This window comes from Garra rufa, chromosome 10, assembly GCF_049309525.1.
Source record: "Garra rufa chromosome 10, GarRuf1.0, whole genome shotgun sequence".
Taxonomy (NCBI): Eukaryota; Metazoa; Chordata; class Actinopteri; order Cypriniformes; family Cyprinidae; genus Garra; species Garra rufa.
The window spans coordinates 21,413,396-21,432,484 of NC_133370.1; the positions used below are offsets into that span (position 1 = coordinate 21,413,396).

Sequence of the window (19,089 nt, forward strand, 5' to 3'; positions counted from 1 at the left end):
AAGGGAGAGTGGAATTTAAATGAAGACACAATTTACAAATAATCAATTTAATTCATGTGGTTCTAGCTCATGGGCCTTCAGTTCCCCTTCTGAAAGAAGTTGTTGAAGACATCCTGCCATGCAAAATTGTGGCAGTATCAATCAAAAGTTAAACTGACCAAAGATCCACACCGAGGTAAAAGTAAGATCAAAAATAATAACTTTTGAGATCACAAATATTGTCACCCCCTGGGGTATGAGATAGGAATGTCTATTGTCCATGGGTCCAAGATTGTGCGGAGATCTCCAATCAGCTCATTATCAACAACGAAGAGTTTAAGAAAAATTCTAATTGCACAATGAATGACAAATTGCCATTTGAGAAATTGAAGTTGGATCTCTCAGCTGCAGGCCTAAGTCTTTCATTTATTTAGGCCTAGTTTCATAGACAGGGTTAAGCCTAGAACAGGATCAGTTAAGTCATTTTTTAAATGTGCCTTAGAAAAAAACATTACTGGTGTGCATCTTGAGACAAAAAAAATAACACTGATATATATTAAGATCAGTCAGTGCAAGTTTCTTTCAGTTGAAACAGCTCAGACTTACATTTTAGTCTAGGACTAGGCTTAAAGGAGTAGTTCACTTTCAGAACAAAAATGTACAGATAATGTACTCACCCCCTTGTCATCCAAGATGTTTATGTTTTTTGGGTTTTGAGGAAAACATTTCAGGATTTCTCTCCATATAATGGACTTCTATGGTTCCCCCCAGTTTGAACTTCCAAAATGCAGCTTCAAATGGCTCTAAACGATCACAAGTGAGGAAAGAAGGGTCCTATCTAGAAAAACAATCGGTTATTTTCTTTAAAAAATTCAGTTTATATACTTTTTAACCTCAAATGCTCATCTTGTCTACCTCTGTGTGTACTCTGAGTAGAGATTAAAAAGTATATAAATTGTAAATGTTTTTCGAAAATACCCGATCGTTTCGCTAGATAAGACCATTCTTCCTTGGCTGGGATCATTTAGAGCCCTTTGAAGCTGTATTTAAACTGCATTTTGGAAGTTCATTGAACATCTCGGAGGACAAGGGGGTGAGTACATTATCTGTAAATTTTTGTTCTGAAAGTGAACTACTCCTTTAAGCCATGTCTGTGAAACCGGGGGATTATCTATTAGATTTTGAAACTGTATACACCATATGTCCGTGGTGTTAAACCCAACCCATGGCAATCAATATCAGACCATTTCAATTGCCACAGTGTCTACCTTTAGTAGCTTCTGTCGACATCAAAGTTATGTTACCTATTCAGATTTTGTTTTTGGCCATTGCTTAAACTTATGTTATAACCACTGACTGCTACTTTACTCCTTGTAAGACCTATTATTGGATGATGTAAGCATATCAAATTCATTTGATAACTTGAGGTTGATGATCATGTAAGAGAAACAATCAGATGGGGGGTTGGAAAATGTTAATATGAATCATTTTAAATTAATTATAACCATTTTTTTCTTTCTTTTAGGCTTAACATTTGTATGCCTTTGAGTACTAAATGTTCCCAACAGTGGAGCCAAAGTTAGTAAGTGTGTTGCAATAATGAATGCATTTGAACAAGGCGGCTAGACTTCTGTCTGAATATAAGAATAACCCATGAGTTGAGTAACAAGCTGAAGTAAACAAAAACCAAATTTGTTTTGCCAGTAACAAAGAGAGGTGGGGACCCATAGGGTGCTGAATTGCCATGAAGAGCCAATACTGGACAAAAATTATGTAATGAATGATATAATTTTCGCCATGCACAATTGCAATATAAATGGTTTTGTTTTTAAGTCACAGTTTTAATTTAATCGTCAGAGGTCTAATTGTATGTCCTGTAATGTGTTATATTTAATTGTTGAATGTATGTAAGTAAGACAAATTACATCAAGGGACTTAAAGGTCAAAGCTAGAAAATGTCATTGTCATGCGCTATATGACAATGTCATATAAAACTTCGTTTAAAGCTACTTTAAATTTCCATGACCTCATATTAACTGAGACAATTATTCTCATAATATAATAATTATTATATTAAACAATTATTCAAACTGCAGGACCACTAAAATTAAAAGGTTAATTCAGCCCCCCAAAAATACTGTCATTAATTACTCACCCTCATGTTGTTCCAAACCCGTAAGACCTTTGTTCATCTTCATAACACAAATTAAGATATTTTTTGATGAAATCTGAGCGCTTTCTGACCCTCCATAGACAAGCAAGGGTCCTACCAAGTTCAAGGTCCAGAGCATCGACAAAATAGTTGATGAATGAAGGTCTTATGGGGTTGGAACTACATAAGGGTGAGTAATTACTGACAGAATTTTCATTTTTGGGTAATACACCTTAAAATAAAATTAATAAAGTTCTTTACTTAAATGTAAGTACAGACTTTACTTTTTTGCAGTCTTGCATTTACTTGAGAATGGCAACCCAGCAGGCAAACAAGTCCTAAGACATTGGCAGGGGTGGACTTAGTGATTTGGGGGCCCAAAGCAAATTCCAGGTATGGGACCCTAACACAATAACTATGTGCTCCGACTACCCCTTATTTAGCTTTCTCACTCTCATAGTTTATAGTTTATTTATCCCTTCACAACCAGTAATTAGTCAACTAAATGCTGTTCTAAAGCCATATTAAACTAGATCACAAAAGAAGCAGAAAAAAATGCTTGCACTTTCCATGCAATGAATTGTAAACTTTTTCAATCTTTTTATGAACATGAAATTATCCCATGCAACTCATTCCATATTCCAAGTGTTCTGAAGGCATACTGTATAGGGTTTGCCGAGAAACAAATCTAAAATGCAATCTATTATTAAGCGAAAATCCCCATTCATCGCATTCGTGCATTTATACGAGTGCATTTATTACCAGTTACCAGTTGTTATGACTTGAAACTTTACTGGGGTGAATATCTCTGTTCGAAAACTGACAGACAGTAATATACAGCGTCTAATGCGCGCAAAGAGTGCTCCCTCATATAATCACTAAAAGCGGTCAATCACTTTTACTTTCTCATGACATTCCGTTAATAAGCTCCCCACACTGCACAATGAATCTCTTATTTACATCCCATCTACACTTTGTTAAAGAAGATTCCTGGGCTTGCAGAACTTAGGAAACTCGACATTTTGAGCGGTGAGTGGATTCTAACTTAAACACCTTTGGTAATTGAGTTCAAGAAATTAACAGATATGTCTGTGATTGGCTATTGTTCAACCCTGCAAATATGTTTCGGTAATATCAGATGGGGCCCCCTGATTCCCTGGGGCCCTATCTCGCTTATTGGTTATGTCCGTCCCTGGATTGGGGGGGGGGGGGGTTACTTATACCATTTGAAATTTACGCAATATATGAAAATCAGTATTTAGATGATGACCATTTGTTTCAGTAATGCCTAGCCTGTACAACTATTATTATGACACAGAAAAAAACTCACCGTCCGACAAACACGTGTTTCCGGACTGCCTCTGTTGACTTCCGGGAACATGGCGATCACCGGGGCGGCGGACGACCACTGGCGGAGTGCAAGGGGAGTGTAACGGAAGGCTGGGCACCCCGAGGTTACAGGCCCTGACAGACGAGTCCGCCGAGGCGACAGGAGATGAGTCTCGTGTATGAGTCTGTATCGAGATCATAGAGAGAAATAGTTACGATCAGGCAGCTTTACCTTAACCTATACTGATAATCACTGACTTTAGCTGCCTGGGAAGAGTCGTGCATGTTGCTCAAGCCATGTCCTACCGGATCTCACCACATTCACGCACTATATTAGCCATATTTGAATAAAACTCTCGCCGTTTCGTAACGCGGAGCAAGTCAACCGCAGCTTCAACACGCAGATACTGTGAAATCATCGGTGTAGCAGCTCGTTAGCAGCGCTCAGCTCTGCTCCTCTTCCGGGGCCTCAGCAGATGCTCAATAAATCCTGCTTTTACAACATGTCAACCCCGTTAAAGCCTTTATTAAAGATCAGTTTGTAAATCCACACGGCTGTGCAGCACAGTTAGCCGTCGAATCGATTTGAATCGAGAGCAATAATCTTGCCAATGCCACCAATTCCTGCGTGCGAACTCATCTTCCTGACCCTGCACATCCATCCATGCGCCATCCTCTGAGATAAACATGTAAGCCTGCTTTTAACGACATTATCACGCTAGGTTTAATTGCAGTGATGTAAGGGAATAGTTTTTTGTCTATTCTGTGTTTATTGTGGTACGTTTATTAAGATAATCCAAGCTTTTTACTGTTACTGTACAGGTCCAGAACTGTTAAAGGAACAGTTCACCTTAAATAAAATGTCTGTCATGTACTCACCCTCATGTTGTTCCAAACCAGAAAAGAACACCAAGTTTAGCAAAAGAGGAAAATGAGCGAAAAAACATAAGTAAAGTAGTTTATATGAATATATTCCAAGTCTAAGGATATACAGAAACTTTTTGTGACCTCAAAAATGATCAATGAAAATCATGCTTGACAGGACAAGATTTGTGGAAGAGAACTTGTACCTGAAATTAACTTGTGCTTTCAGATTTATTTCTGTGATAGCAAAGCTGAATTTTCAGCAGCCATTACTCCAGTTTCAGTGTCACGTGATCCTTCAGAAATCATACTAATATGCTTAAGAAATATTTCACATATTATCAGTGTTAAAAATAGTTGTGCTTCCCAATATTTTTGTGGAAAGCTAATTTTTTGACCAAAAAAGTAGTTTTTATGTCCATATACCAAGCTTTTTGTGAGGAACACAGTAAACTTAAGGTTGCAAAGTTGTTATTCACTGAAAATCTTGACTTTCTTGACACCATAGTGTGTTTTCACAACGCTTCATCAATCGGCCATATTGGCAGCACTGAACGTAAACAATGCCACTGACTGAACCGAACCAAACTCTGATATTTTGCTGATTATTGCTGCTGAAAATGGTCAATTATTGTCATGTTTTGGGCTGTACTAATCAGTCAGACCGGGAAAACATTTAAAGTACTATAGACTGCCAAAAGTTATAACAACTCAAGGAGAAGAGTGCAAAAAACTGTCTAAGAAACAAAAGGCGTTTGTAGTTGGCCAAACTTAACCAGGATTTATAGGGTAAGAACCTTGACAACATTTGAGTTTGTTTTTATCATTTCTGGTCAGGTAGGTGAAATATTAGGCTAATATTTTAATTAATACTGCTCGTATCTTTATTACCTGTTAACTTTAGTTTGTCAAAATAAGCACCCTTTACTGCTTATTAAGTCCTTCTCTATATGATTAAGGAGCTTCCACACATTTTTTCCGTTGTTTAGACAGCATAAATTAGCAAAATAACATTGAGTAGTACATTAACCGTGTAATCCATGCTGTTGTTTACATCTAAGTTTCGCCAATATGGTCGCACATCTAGGTAACTGACCAAATGTGATGTAAGTGCAAACCCTCTATAGAGTTTTTTTTTTATGGAGAAGAGCAGCTTGGACAAACTGCTATAAATATCTCCTTTTGTGTTCCGTGCAAGTAACAAGGTCAAATGAGTTTGAAACAACATGAGGGTGAATAAATTATGACAGAATTTTCAATTACGGGTGCAAATGTTTTGCGAACTGCATTGAAATAGTTTGTTGTTCTCAGACACAACCACTTCCATGGCGTTAGTTATAGGTTCAGTGTTTCCATAGTGACTAGTCCAACCATTGACACACCAACATGAGGCACTGACAGCAGATGCACTTGTAATGTCAGTCATTGTTTACAGCAGTTGGACTCATAATGCAATATGCTATGTTCAATATTTGGATAAGTGCTTGTTTGGTATGCATTTTTAATGCGGTTCCTCCAATCCTGAGTATGTGAATCCACTGTTCCAAAGATTGAGCCAAATATTTTTTTTATGTTTTTGTAAGAAGTGTCATATTCATTCACCAAGGCTGCATTTATTTGATCCAAAGTAGAGCAAAAACAGTAAATTTTTTAAATGTTTTTAAAAGTTATTTTAAACTATTTAAAATAACTGTTTTCTGTTTGAATATATTTTAAAATATAATTTATTTCCGTGATTTCAAAGCTGAATTTTTAGCATCATTACTCCAGCCTTATGATCCTTCAGAAATCATTCTAATATTCTGATTTGCTGCTCAAAAACATTTATTATGTTTTTGAAAACAGCTGAGTAGAATTTCTTTTAGGTTTCTTTGATAAGTAGAAAGTTCTGAAGAACAGCATTTATCTGAAATGTCCTTATCACCACTTGTGATCAATATCAAGCATCCTTTTTAAATAAAAGTATTCATTTCTATCATTTCTTTTCTCCCCCAAAAAAGTGTACTGACTCCAAGCTTTGAATGGTATAGTGTATAATGTTACATTTTTTTTTATTTCAGATAAATGCTGATGTTTGGGTCTTTCTATTTATCAAAGAGTCCTGAAAAATGTACTCAATTGTTTTAAGTATTGATAATTATAATAATAATAATAAAATGTTTCTTGAACAGCAAATCAGCATATTAGAATGATTTCTGAAGGATCACTAACTAAAGACTGGAGTAATGATGCTGAAAAGTTAGCTTTGATCACAGTAATAAATTACATTTTAAAATATTTTCAAATAGAAAAAAGTTAGTAATAACAGTAATATTGTAAGATTTTATTACAGTTTTAAAGTAACTGTATATTTCTAATTCTGTGATGACAAAGCTCATTACTCCAGTCTCTGTTATCACACAATCCTTCAGAAATCATTCTAATATGTTGATTTGGTGCTCAAGAAATATATTTTTAAAATTATTATGATTGTTGAAGACCTTTGTGCTGCTTAATATTTTTGTGGAAAGCATGCTCTGTTTCTTTAATGAATTCAAAAGTGCAACATATATTAGAAATACCATTTCTTTATAACAATGTAAACAGTCCTTTACAGTCAATTTTGATCAAATGCATCCTTGCTGAATAAAAGTACACTTTTTTTTCCCCAAAATAATCTTACTGACCCCAAGTTTTGTATATGGATCAACCTTAGAATTGTGTTATGAAAACCATCCTAATTCTTAAATGAGTTCTGATTCAGATGTGAGGACGGGATATCCTCTCCTCCGCTCAGCCCCTGATGGAAAGGGCACATCAGCCTGACAATTCTCAAGTTACCGTCTATTTCTGTAGAAGCTCCTGCCTGATTCATTAGTGTGGAGATGAGTTTCTATAAGTGCCGAACCATAATATTGCATCTCGCTGTGGTTCTGCACTGAAAGCTGCTGTATCCACCTTTTTCTGTAACACAAAAAGTAAACCTATGGGCGAGACTTCTGGTTAATTAACTGCTATAGAGAAATTATGGAAAAATAACAACGTGCAGTAAATTAAAAAACAGTTTGCACTACAAAACATTGTGTTCATAATTAAGATAATACATTAAAATAATATGGTAAGATACACCTATTTGCATTATTAAGCAGCAAAACAAGCGGTTTTGTAGAGCTAAAAATAGCTGGACATAGTGTCCGGAAGCCAGACCCATAACATTTACAAATGGCCTAATCCAACAATTTGTACCATAAGGTGTACTCAGTAAACAATGTGCTTTTTGTTTGTAGGAGTGTTCTTTTGAACTTCACTGTTGGACCACCCTATATACCATGCTGGGACTGCCTGTCCGCTTTGGCCTCTTAACCTGCAGGAGATTCTCCTCGCCCCACCAGCCTTCTCGCCTACTGAGTCTAGGTGCTCTTATTAGTATGTATACCACGCGCATGTACAGCGGTGGTGGGGGCAAGCCAGGTCGCCGCATCGGCCTGATGGGAGGAGGGCCGCCCATGCTGGAGAACCACCATCATCCGCTCACACCTCATCACCCTCACGTCCATCAGCCACAGAGTTACCCTCCCGTTTATCAAGCCCGTCTAGACGCCCACCGGCCCCATTACCAGACTCACCAGCACTACCACACGCACACTCAAGTCACCCACCTTCCCCCTCCACACTACCAGCCCCATGCGCATTTGCACCATGGCAAGAAGAAGACCTGGAACTTCATCCATGAGAAAATGAGCTACGACACCTTCTTCACCATGAAGCGGCTGATCGATCGCTCGCGCACCGTGGATGAAGTTCTGCGCTGGGTCACCCAGAATCCAGGGAAGATCTCTCACAATCATTACCCCATTGCCCTACAGAAGATTGGTCAGCTCTTGGTGCTGCAGCAGGCTGGAGGTCAGGCGGGTGGGAGCGGATCAGGAGGCGGTGGAGGAGGAGGAGGAGGAACAGGTGACGGGGCCTTGCCTGCGTCCTCTGCTGGAGGTTCAGGGGAGAACGCCATAAGACAGATTCTGGATAATCAGGATTTTCAGACGCTGTGTGATGCCATTGTCAATGACTGCTCCAAGTTTGACAACTTCAGCATTGTTAACTGCCTTTATGCTGTAGCTGCTCTTGGTGAGTCCTTCACTTTTCGTTCAGTAACTTAAGTGAATGTAGTGTACTTACATTGATGTGAAGTAAATATTACATTTTGCACTATTCTTAGTGTATTAGTTAATTATGCATTATGTATTTTAACAGTTTTGTTCAATAAAACCATATGATTACTTGTATTTGAGACTTAATTTAAACTAATTATTATTGCCCTGTTGCTATTATTTATGTATTTTAAGTCATTTAAAGGATATTGTTAATTAGGTCTATTTTTATTACTACCAAAAAATTATTATAATTGTCTGAGTAATTGTCTGAATAATCAACCGATTATTCAGTTACCAAAAATGCATTTGAAATGGCTTTAGAAGTAGTGTAGCTCAGTTTCAAGTTTGCATATTTAAAAAGTGTAAAAACAATTAAATAAATAATTATAAAATATTTGAAAAAAATGTTTTATAATAATAAGAAATCTTTTATTTAAAGAAAAAACCTGCACGCAATAAAAAATGCATGGTGCAAACACCTACTCATGTCAAATGATTAATCACATCCAAAATAAAAGGTTTTGTGTACATAATATATGTGTGTACTGTGTATATTTATTATGTATATATAAACACACACACATGCATGTATATATTTAAGAAAAATATGGTGTGTTTATATATTAACTATTTATATACATGTAAATATTTTCAAAATATATACTGTATGCATGTGTTTTTATATATACGTTATAAATATACACAGTACAGTGCAAATTTTGGATGCAATGTTAACAATAACTCTTATTTTTGGTGCAATTAATCACGATTAATTGTATATTTTATTTGCTTTAGATACTTATTTAAACTAATTATTATTGCCTCATTGCTGTAATATATGCAATTTAAGTCATTTTAAAGGCCTTTGTTTACTTAAGTCTATTTTTATTACTCCAAAATGTAATTATAATTATCTGATTACTCGATTAATCGTCAGAATAATCGACTGATTACTTGATTGCCAAAAATAACCGTTTGTGCAGCCCTTGTTGCCACAGCTTGATATGCTATGTGAACGACCCAGTTACAGTCTGTAGTTTCTTGACATAATATTTGAATATATATTTAATATATCTATCTCACTCAGGTCTGCCCAGTGACTCTCAGATCGTGCAGGTTCTAGAAGAAGAGTCCCAGGCTCGGCTGTCCCAGTTTAACCAAAAGGACATCTCCATGGTTTTCAGCAGCAGCATGAAGCTTCATCCGTCCAGCCAGCATCCCTTGATTGAATCATGTCTCGCCGGGCTAGAGAAGAACATTGAGCGGGAACGCCACCCCCAGACGCTCTTCCTCCTGCTCTCCTACTACCGCACGAAATGGAGAGCGCTGCGGGCGGCGGATGGAGTTTCTCCTGAGCAGCTGGTGGTGAACCGGAAGATCCTGCGGCTGGTGAAGCACACGCTGGCCAGTGTTAGCAGCGTCAGGGATCATGAGATGGCTCTGCTGGATGAGATGCTGTCAGCATGTGCCAGGGAGGCTAGCAACAAGAGCCTCGAGCTTATCTTCAGCTCTCACCTCTTCTACCAGAACAGGCAGGAGAAGTTTGTGAGCAGCCTTGCAGGTGAGTTAACATCAAATTTGTCTTTATGGTAGGAAATTAGACAGTGTTGCTAAACTTAAGTAATTCTGTCTAAAAAGAAGTTTAGAAACAGTTTAGCTAAAAATAAAAGTTACTTGTGACATTATTTATGTTTAAATCTTGAATTTTAGTTATACAATGACTTTCAACAGCCACAAGTTGATTTTTAAAGAAATAGTTCACCCAAAAATGACAATTCTGTCATTAATTATTCACCGTCAAGCTGTTCCAAACCTGTAAGACCTTCGTTTGTCTTTGAAACACAAATTAACGGGTCTTACCGGTTTGGAACAACATAAGGGTGAGTAATTGATGACAGAATTCTCATTTTTGGGTGAACTAACCTTTAATGTTTTTGTAAGAAGTCTCTTATGCTCACCGAGGCTGCATTTGATTAAAAATACAATTAAAACAGTAATATTGTGAAATATTATTACAATTTAAAACTGTTTGAATTTATTTTAAAAAAATTTTTTTACCAATCACACAACACTTACCCTTTGTGTTAATATTATTATATATTTAAAAAATCCACCATAAATTCAATTTAAACATTTTCAGAAGCTAAATGATCAACAGATAAACAAATAGATAACTTCTGATAAGCGAAAAGAAATTACTGTTCATATTTCTGACATTTCTGTTCAAGAAAAGACATCTTTGATTACTTAAAATGTTAAGTATGTGTCTATAGAGAAATAATAAGGCATTAAAGAGAGAGTTCCAAAAATGACAATTATCCCATGATTTACTCACCCTCAAGCCATTCTATTTTTTTGTCCATAAATCATGAAAAGTACTCCACATTGCACTGGGGGGTTAAAATGGCTTCTGAAGTGAATTGATGTGTTTGTGTAAGAAAAATATTGATATTTAAAACTTTATAAACTGTAATCTCTAGCTTTTTATATTCTGTTTATATAATTCTATGTTTTATTTCTTTCTACTAAAGTTTTTTTGCAATAATACACAATTTCCTGTTGCCAAGAACTGAATGGGGGATAAGGAATGAGGCTAACTTTAAACGCTTTTTATCTTTGTAGAAGAGTTGCCTAAAAAGGTTGATAGCATTACGCCTTACACCATGGCCCTCATCGCCAAATACATCGCTCGCCATCGTCTCAGAGAAGCACGGTTGCTAGACACTATCGCTGACTTCTTGGTCAAGAAGGGTGAATATCTGGACAGCAAGGTTAGACAACTTGTTCAGTTTCACTTCTAAAGAGTGGTTTCTATAGGAAAGAACCCAAGAACCTAAGTGAAAACTTACTTTCATTTTCTATATTACATAATGCTGATAAAACCAAGTGAGCATTGTGTAGTATTTAACTTTTCCCCTTTCAATATTTTCTCTGCTTAGGTGATCCAGAAGCTTGTTTTCCCTTTCAGCCGTATGAGTTATCGGCCGGCTAATGAAGCTCAGTTTTTCTCAAAGCTGGAGATGGTGCTTGAACTAAAGGCTCTGAGCTCTCCGCTGGCCACCGTAAACATCCTCATGTCTTTGTTCCAGCTCGGTCATTTTCCTGGGCTTGTTCTTCACCGTGTCTTCTCCCCATCGTTCATCAGTAATGTCACCAGTGAGTTGGAGTTCGTCATTACTAAATGCTTGTTTTGAAATCGAACTGGCATGTTTGTGGAGTGCTACGACTAGTGCTTGTCTCTTGAAAAGCCTTTATATACCTTTATTTGCTTAGATGGTTCAAGGGTTCATGTTTGTTTTTTAATGTTTAGTGAAACATAAGTAAACTCTAAAACTGCCTTAAACCAGTACACACACGTGTAAACACATTATGGTGACAGATAGCAATAGTGACCTCTGCTGGTGGACTTATTTCTTTACAGTGCAAAAACAGTATTTATACTTTTACTATAGCAGTATTTTACTATCTGTATAGGTGTAGGACGTCTTTTATGCTTACCAATATTGTAATTACAATTCAAAATAACTGTTTTCCAAGGTAAAAAAATATATATTAATTTTTTTTTATTATTGTTATGGCAAAGCTGAATTTTCAGCAGTCATTGCTCCTGTCTTTAGTATCACACGATCCTTCACAAATCATTCTAATAAACAATTTTTTGTTATTATTAGTGTTAAAAACAGTTGTGCTGCTATTTTTTGGAAATCTTGATACTTTCTTTCAGAATTCTCAAAGCTCAAAATAACAGCATTTATTTATTTTGTGACAATATAAATGTGTTCACAGTCACTTTTTCTATGTCTCTTGTTTGTAGACAGCCCGTATGCCCTGATTGTACGTCGATACCTTTCACTACTGGATGCAGCCGTTGAGCTGGAATACAGGGACTACACTGGACCTCGCCTTCAGGATACCCACAAAGTGCTCATGTTCGACCACGCTTTAACTGCAGATGAGGTGAACCGCAAATACAGGTAAGTGACTTTAGCAGTATCTGCCAGTATTCTGAATTTAGAAGAGATGTTGCATCAATTTGTTCAGGTTACAGTGACCTTAGAGTGCTTGTGTTGCAGTTATAAAGGTCTGGTTGCAGAGGCACTCCGGCAGCTTGTTGGTGAGCACGGCTACAAACAAGATGAAGTTCTGGCACCAGGATATTACACAGGTCATTTTTTTTGTTGTAATCCAGGCATTTTTGTAGAGGTTGCTTAACATCACATTTACTTAAAAAAAAAAAAAAAAAAAAATTGGTGACCATAAACTCATTTGTCAGCTAGAAAATTTAACTCTAGAGAGGAAAATGTGCTAAATATATGCACCATATAACATATTTGTAATCATTTTTACCGTTCTTCAGTGTTTAATTTATGTTTAAAAAAATCTGTCAAGTTTTTATGACAGTCAGCATTTAAATGTTGATATTTCGAAATAAGAATTTATTTCTTTGATTTTTTTTTCTTTGAGAAAATTTTGCATGCACTGTACCTCATATGTATCCAAAATAATTGATATAGAATTGCAATCGCAAATCTGTGGATCAGAATCTAATTGAATCGTGAAATTTGTGTTAAAACCCAGCCCTAATAATTTCTGCAATGAAGTTTATATTTATTTTATGTGAAGTTCACTAAAATAATTAGAAATGATTTATAAAGTCCCAATGTAAACTAAAGCCCCAAACATAAAAAATAAAAAAGTCCCACTACCAACACTTAACAACCAAAAATAAATAAATTTAATGGCCGATGATGGTCAGAAAAAATGGATAAAAGGATGGATAAAAAAATGGCTTTCCTATTTTGCATTATTAAATTTGTTAAATTGTATTATTATTTACTATTAATAATATTGGCTTTAGTGTTAAAAAATTCATATGTAGTTTTCTTTTAAGGTAGTAGTTATATGTTATATGGCTTTATGTATTTTATATATGTACATATATGTTGACTATATCAGTGTTATATATGTACATATATGTTGACTATATCAGTGTATTGTTTTCGTCGACGATGACGAGATAAAAATGGCTCGTTGATGACTAAAACATGACGAGACGTGTGTGAGTTTTCGTTGGCGAGATGAGAATAGACAAATGTTAGTGGGTGGTCCGTCAGACGTTTAAAATGCACGACATTTCTGCTTATTGTGCATGCCAATTAAAACCTAAGAAGTATCTGCCGCTATGGCAAGCCGTTTTAGCATTAAATACTCTTTGCCATACTAGTAGGCTATGGCAAGCCGTTTTAGCATTCTATCCTTGTTTGGTTACGCCCACCACCTGGTGTGCAGCGCACAACGTGCTCAACATGTCACATTGTTGTCACTCAGACAGACAGACGATTAACCATGATGGCAGTTTGCACATTATTTCAAATATATGTCTTATGTCTAAAAACATTCCTTCATTATTGTAATTATTGGTGAAAATAGTCGATCCGGAAGCTCACATTGTGTTGAACTATAGATCTGCTATTTTCACAACTTATAAGTGACACTACCCAACAGCAAAATACTTACTGACCTACATTAATTTGTTAAAAGACTACTTTTCCCCCTTTTTTGACTAAAACTAGACTAAAACCTTTATGACTTTTCTTTGACTAAAATTGGACTAAAACTATCACATATAGAAGTGACTAAAATGTGACTAAAACTAATAAGTATTTTAGTTCATAAGACTAAGACTAAATCTAAGATGGTTGTCAAAAACAACACTGGACTATATTGATTAACTATTGATTTTAGTTTGATTGATTTTAGATTTTTTTTTTTTTAGAGAATATAGTTATATTTATACTTAACAAGAATCTTATGCTCACCAAGTCTGCATTTATTTGCTCCAAAAAAAAAAGTATGGTAATGTCATCCAAGATGTTCTTCGGTCGCAAAGAAATTACATTTGTTGAGGAAAACATTCCAGGATTTTTCTCCATATAGTGGACTTCAGTGGTGATCAACGGGTTGAAGGTCCAAATTGCAGTTTCAATGCCGCTTCAAAGGGCTCTACCTGATCCCAGCCAAGGAATAAGGGTCTTATCTAGTGAAACAATTGCAAAAAAAAGCAAACATGCAAAGAAAGTCAAACTGCTGTTTGGACCTTCAACCCGCAGACAACCATTGAAGTCCACCACATAGAGAAAAACCCTGGAATGTTTTCCTCAAAAAACTTTCTTTGCGACTGAAGAAAGAAAGGCATGAACATTTTCAATGACTTGGGGGTGAGTAAATTATCAGGCTTTTTTAATTCTGGATGTGAACTTATCCTTTAAAATAACTTTGATGTAATTTTGTGTAAAATTATTATTAATTTTAATTTTAGTGTTGTTATAAAATTCATGAGCAGATTTCCTGCTGTGGATCGACAGCACGGGCCGCGTCCTCCCCATCAGAACAGGCACACCAGCAGCATCATTAGCAGCAGGTTCAACCGCGTGTGTAGTGCTGAACCTCAAATCTCCAGAGGGGCCCGGCTCAGTCGCGGCCCTCACTACTGACTTTCAGAAGTTCTCTCCCTTTGCCCCATCACTGGAGGAAGGTGCCGACAAAAGAGCAGGAGAGGAGTCGGCCTTCCTCTCTGCTCACATGCGTCCCCCAGCAGCAGCAGCAGGAGGATCTCAGAGGGACTACAACCCATATTACACCACAGATTATTACTCAACTCTAGCCAAGGAACACTCGCTAGAGAGCCAGGACAGCTCCACCCTCAGTAGCCCCTCAGACTGCCTGACCCAGTCAGGAACCTCCGTTCCAGGGACGGTTGCCCCGCAAGACTCCCTGTTCCAGTTCTCCATTGGAAAAATCCTGGAGGATGAGGGAGGCACTGCGACAGGAGTGAACCCGGGGCCAGACTGTGAGATTGCTACGTTTTACGAAGGTGTTTCGTACCCAGAGGGTGGCGAGAGTGATGTTGTAGCCGCTTCTCCACTGCAGCTTCACAACGCAGACAACCCTGAAGCTGACCGGACCACAGGAGAGCAGGTGAAGAGGTCAGTCCTTTCTTAATCATTCAGAAAATACAGTTGAGGTCAAAAGTTTAGATACACCTTGCAGAATCTGCAAAGTGTAAATTATTTAACCGAAATAAGTGGGATCATACAAAACGTTGTACACGTTTACAAATAGTCCACAAGAGAAAATAATAGTTGAATTTATAAAAATGACCCTGTTCAAAAGTTTACATACACTTAATTCTTGTGAAACACTTAATGATCCACAACTGTGTTTTTTGTGTAGTGATAGTTGTTCATAAATCCCTTGTTTGTCCTGAACAGTTAAACTGCCTACTGTTCTTTAGAAAAATCCTTCAGGTCACACAGATTCTTTGTTTTTTCAGCATTTTTGTGTATTTGAACCCTTTACAACAATGACTGTATGATTTTGAGATCCATCTTTTCACTCTGAGGACAACTGAGGGACTCATATGCAACTATTACAGAAGGTTCAAACGCTCACTGATGCTCCAGAAGGAAAAAACATGCATTAAGAGCCATGGGTGAAAACTTCTTGAATTTGAATATGAGAGTAAATTTAACTTCTTTTATTTTCTGGGCAACATGTAAGTATCTTTTGTAGCTTCTGAAGGGCAGTACTAAATTAAAGGAATGATGTTTAGGCAAAATAAGAAAAACGTACACAGCTTCATTCTGTTCAAAAGTTTACACCCTGGGCTCTTAATGCATAATTTTTCCATCTGAAGCATCAATGAGCGTTTGAACCTTCTGTAATAGTTGCTTGTGAGTCACTCAGTTGTCCTCAGTGTGAAAAGATGAATCTCAAAATCAGTCAATATACAGACATTGTTGGAAAGGGTTCAAATACACAAAAATGCTGAAAAACCAAAGAATTTGTGGAACCTGAAAAATTTTCCTGAAGAACAGCAGGCAGTTTAACTGTTCAGGACAAACAAGGGACTCATGAACAACTATCACTAAACAAAAAAACACAGCTGTGAATAACACAGTATTAAGAATCAAGCGTATGTAAACTTTTGAACAGGGTCATTTTTGTAAATTCAACTATTATTTTCTCTTGTGGACTATGTGTAAACGTCTTTTATGTGAAATATCTTATTCAAGTCAGTACTGAATAAAAAATAACGTGCATTTTGTATGATCCCTCTTATTTTGGTAAAATAACTAACATTTTGCAGATTCTGCAAGGTGTGTATAAACTTTTGACCTCAACAGTATATCTATGCCATCCAGGCTTTAATGTTTTGCTCATTATCTTTAACCTATTCTTTCTGTCCTTCCTCACATACAGGGTTATTATGTCTGTAAATGATAAATGGCATTACTGCCATAATTCTGATGTGCTGGTCGGATCGAGGGCAATGAGAGACCGTCACCTGCAGTTATTGGGCTACATCATACTACAGGTGAAGACTAAACAATATATTTAAATTTATTCAATTTCTTGCCACCTTAAAGGGATAGTTCACACAAAAATGAACATTCTATCATTAATTACTCAAACTCATGTTGTTCCAAACCTCTAATACCTTCGTTCACCTTCAGAACACAAATTAAGATTTCTGATAAAATCCGAAATCTGAATTCTGACCCTGCATAGACAGCAACACAACTGACACGTTCAAGACCCAGAAACATAGTAAGGACATTGTTAAAATAGTCATGTGATGTCACATGGACTATTTCATTGATGTCCTTACTACCTTTCAGTTCCTTGAAGGTGGTAGTTGCGTTGCTGTCCAAAGATGAATGAAGGTTGTACGTGTTTGGAAAGACACAGCGGTGAGAAATTACTGACTGAAATTTAATTTCATTTTTCATTTACTCGTATTTTACTTGCAGTTGCCCTATTTGGAGTTGGAGAAGCTGAACGGGATAGAGGAAGTGAAGCAGTACCTACACAAAAAGCTGCTGGACGTTCCTTTATGACGACTTAAATGGAGTGTGTGTTTGTGTGCTTCAGAGAGCATGTGCAACATCCACAGTTTGAAGAGGTTTTGTTGTTTTGAGAAAGACTTTGGTGTACGTATGTGTCTGTGTGTGTGTATGTATGTGCGTTTGTACACAGGATGTGAACAGTCCTTGTTTCCAGGACAAAACTTTGACTGACACAAGGAATCTGGGTGGGTGTTATCGTTATTCTTTAATTACAGAGAGGTCATCTTTGGGCAGAGTTCAAAGTAATATATGTAATCTAATTGTGCCTGGATGGTACCGCTTATTTAGCATCATCATGCAAACATTACTTTCCTCAGCAAATGATCAAGGGCCATTTTATTCTCAATACATTACAAAGAAATCCGCAGCACTTCTAAAATGTTTAATATTTTGTCCAGAGTGATTTGGGGGTGAAAAGAATGGGTGGTTTATTATTATATGTTCCCCAACATTTTAGTTTAGTTTTTGAAGGTGTTCCTACATGCCCTTTTGTGTCCCCACTGTTATTTTGGTGTGTTAAGGTGCAAATTTGGGGCAGGAACTAAGTTTGATTTTTGGGGCAAGTATAGTGTAGTATATTTTATGGATGTGGACACAAGTGTGCAGTGGTCTGGTGAATGAGCCACAGCTATTTGTATTTCAAACGCTGCTACCACGACCACTGCTGCTCTTTGGTTTTAAACCGAAAAGAATTGAGGGTTTGGGGATAAATATGAACGTATATATTAAGAAATAAATGGGGGTGTTGATTAAAAGTCTTATGATGTGAACTGTATGGAGGTACAGAATAGATAAAGACGGAATGTACAAGAATTATTATTATATGCAGGAATGGGCTGTTTATGTATTTTATTTTCTCAAAATGATTAACCGCGTTGGTGTCATGTGAGGGGAAAAGCAATGCACAAAGTTGACTGCAGGATAGTTATTAAATAATGTTGTCATCTCTCCCGTGTGGAGAGTGTTGCATTTTTAGATTGTGCCTTTAGTGTATGAATCTGTCCTCACTGTAATCTTCAGACAAATTCTAAACGAAAAGCTTAATGAAAGTCTTTTATAAAAAGACAAGTAAATGTAGCTGCAGTTTGAAAAAAATGTTAATTTCATCATTAAAAAGAAAGTAATTCATGGAATCCAGTTGGATTTGTCATATTCATTTTTGTCACAGTGACAGGCAACAATCTAGTGTGATATTTAAGTATTATCATAGTTTATTTTAATAAGTACAAAATAAGTTTTGCATAGTTAATTTCAACTAAAGCCAAGAGGTTTGTGAAATCAAGGCCTTGCTTACATTCACATGAACCTAAAATCAGATCTTAATATGAAAGATGTATAGTGTGCGAGTCAACCATATACCACTTTTTCTGTGTGCATTTGCTTTGCTCTTTCTTTAGAGGGAAAGATAATTTATTATGGGAAGTGAATGTAAGTGGACTGTGTGAGTGAATGTCTGTGTGTCAGGTAGCAGGTGGGGAAATGGATTGAGTTGTCTGTTTATATATACATATTAAAATGTCTATATAAAAAAGATTATTAAAAATGAAAAAGCAGAAAATCTAGTTTGTCTTCCATTTATTTTTTCAAGCCAGGACAATATTCTTACAGTACATTCTACCCCTATGTCAAGTTGTATCTGGTTATTTGAATATTATATATGTTATTTAGTGCTGTTTAAATTAATCGCGATTAATCGCATCCAAAATAAAAGTTTTGGTTTATATAA

General features: G+C 36.5%; 1 protein-coding gene across 1 annotated transcript; it reads left to right on the forward strand.

Annotated features, from left to right (window-relative positions):
- The first annotated feature begins 3,506 nt into the window (after nt 1-3,506).
- fastk (Fas-activated serine/threonine kinase) lies at nt 3,507-19,089 on the forward strand. The gene is made up of 10 exons (XM_073849278.1): nt 3,507-4,149; nt 7,591-8,428; nt 9,542-10,015; nt 11,077-11,225; nt 11,394-11,610; nt 12,269-12,428; nt 12,528-12,619; nt 14,798-15,440; nt 16,717-16,831; nt 17,268-19,089. The coding sequence occupies exons 2-10, from the start codon at nt 7,633-7,635 to the stop codon at nt 17,352-17,354; spliced, it is 2,733 nt and encodes a 910-aa protein (XP_073705379.1). The 5' UTR covers nt 3,507-4,149; nt 7,591-7,632; the 3' UTR covers nt 17,355-19,089.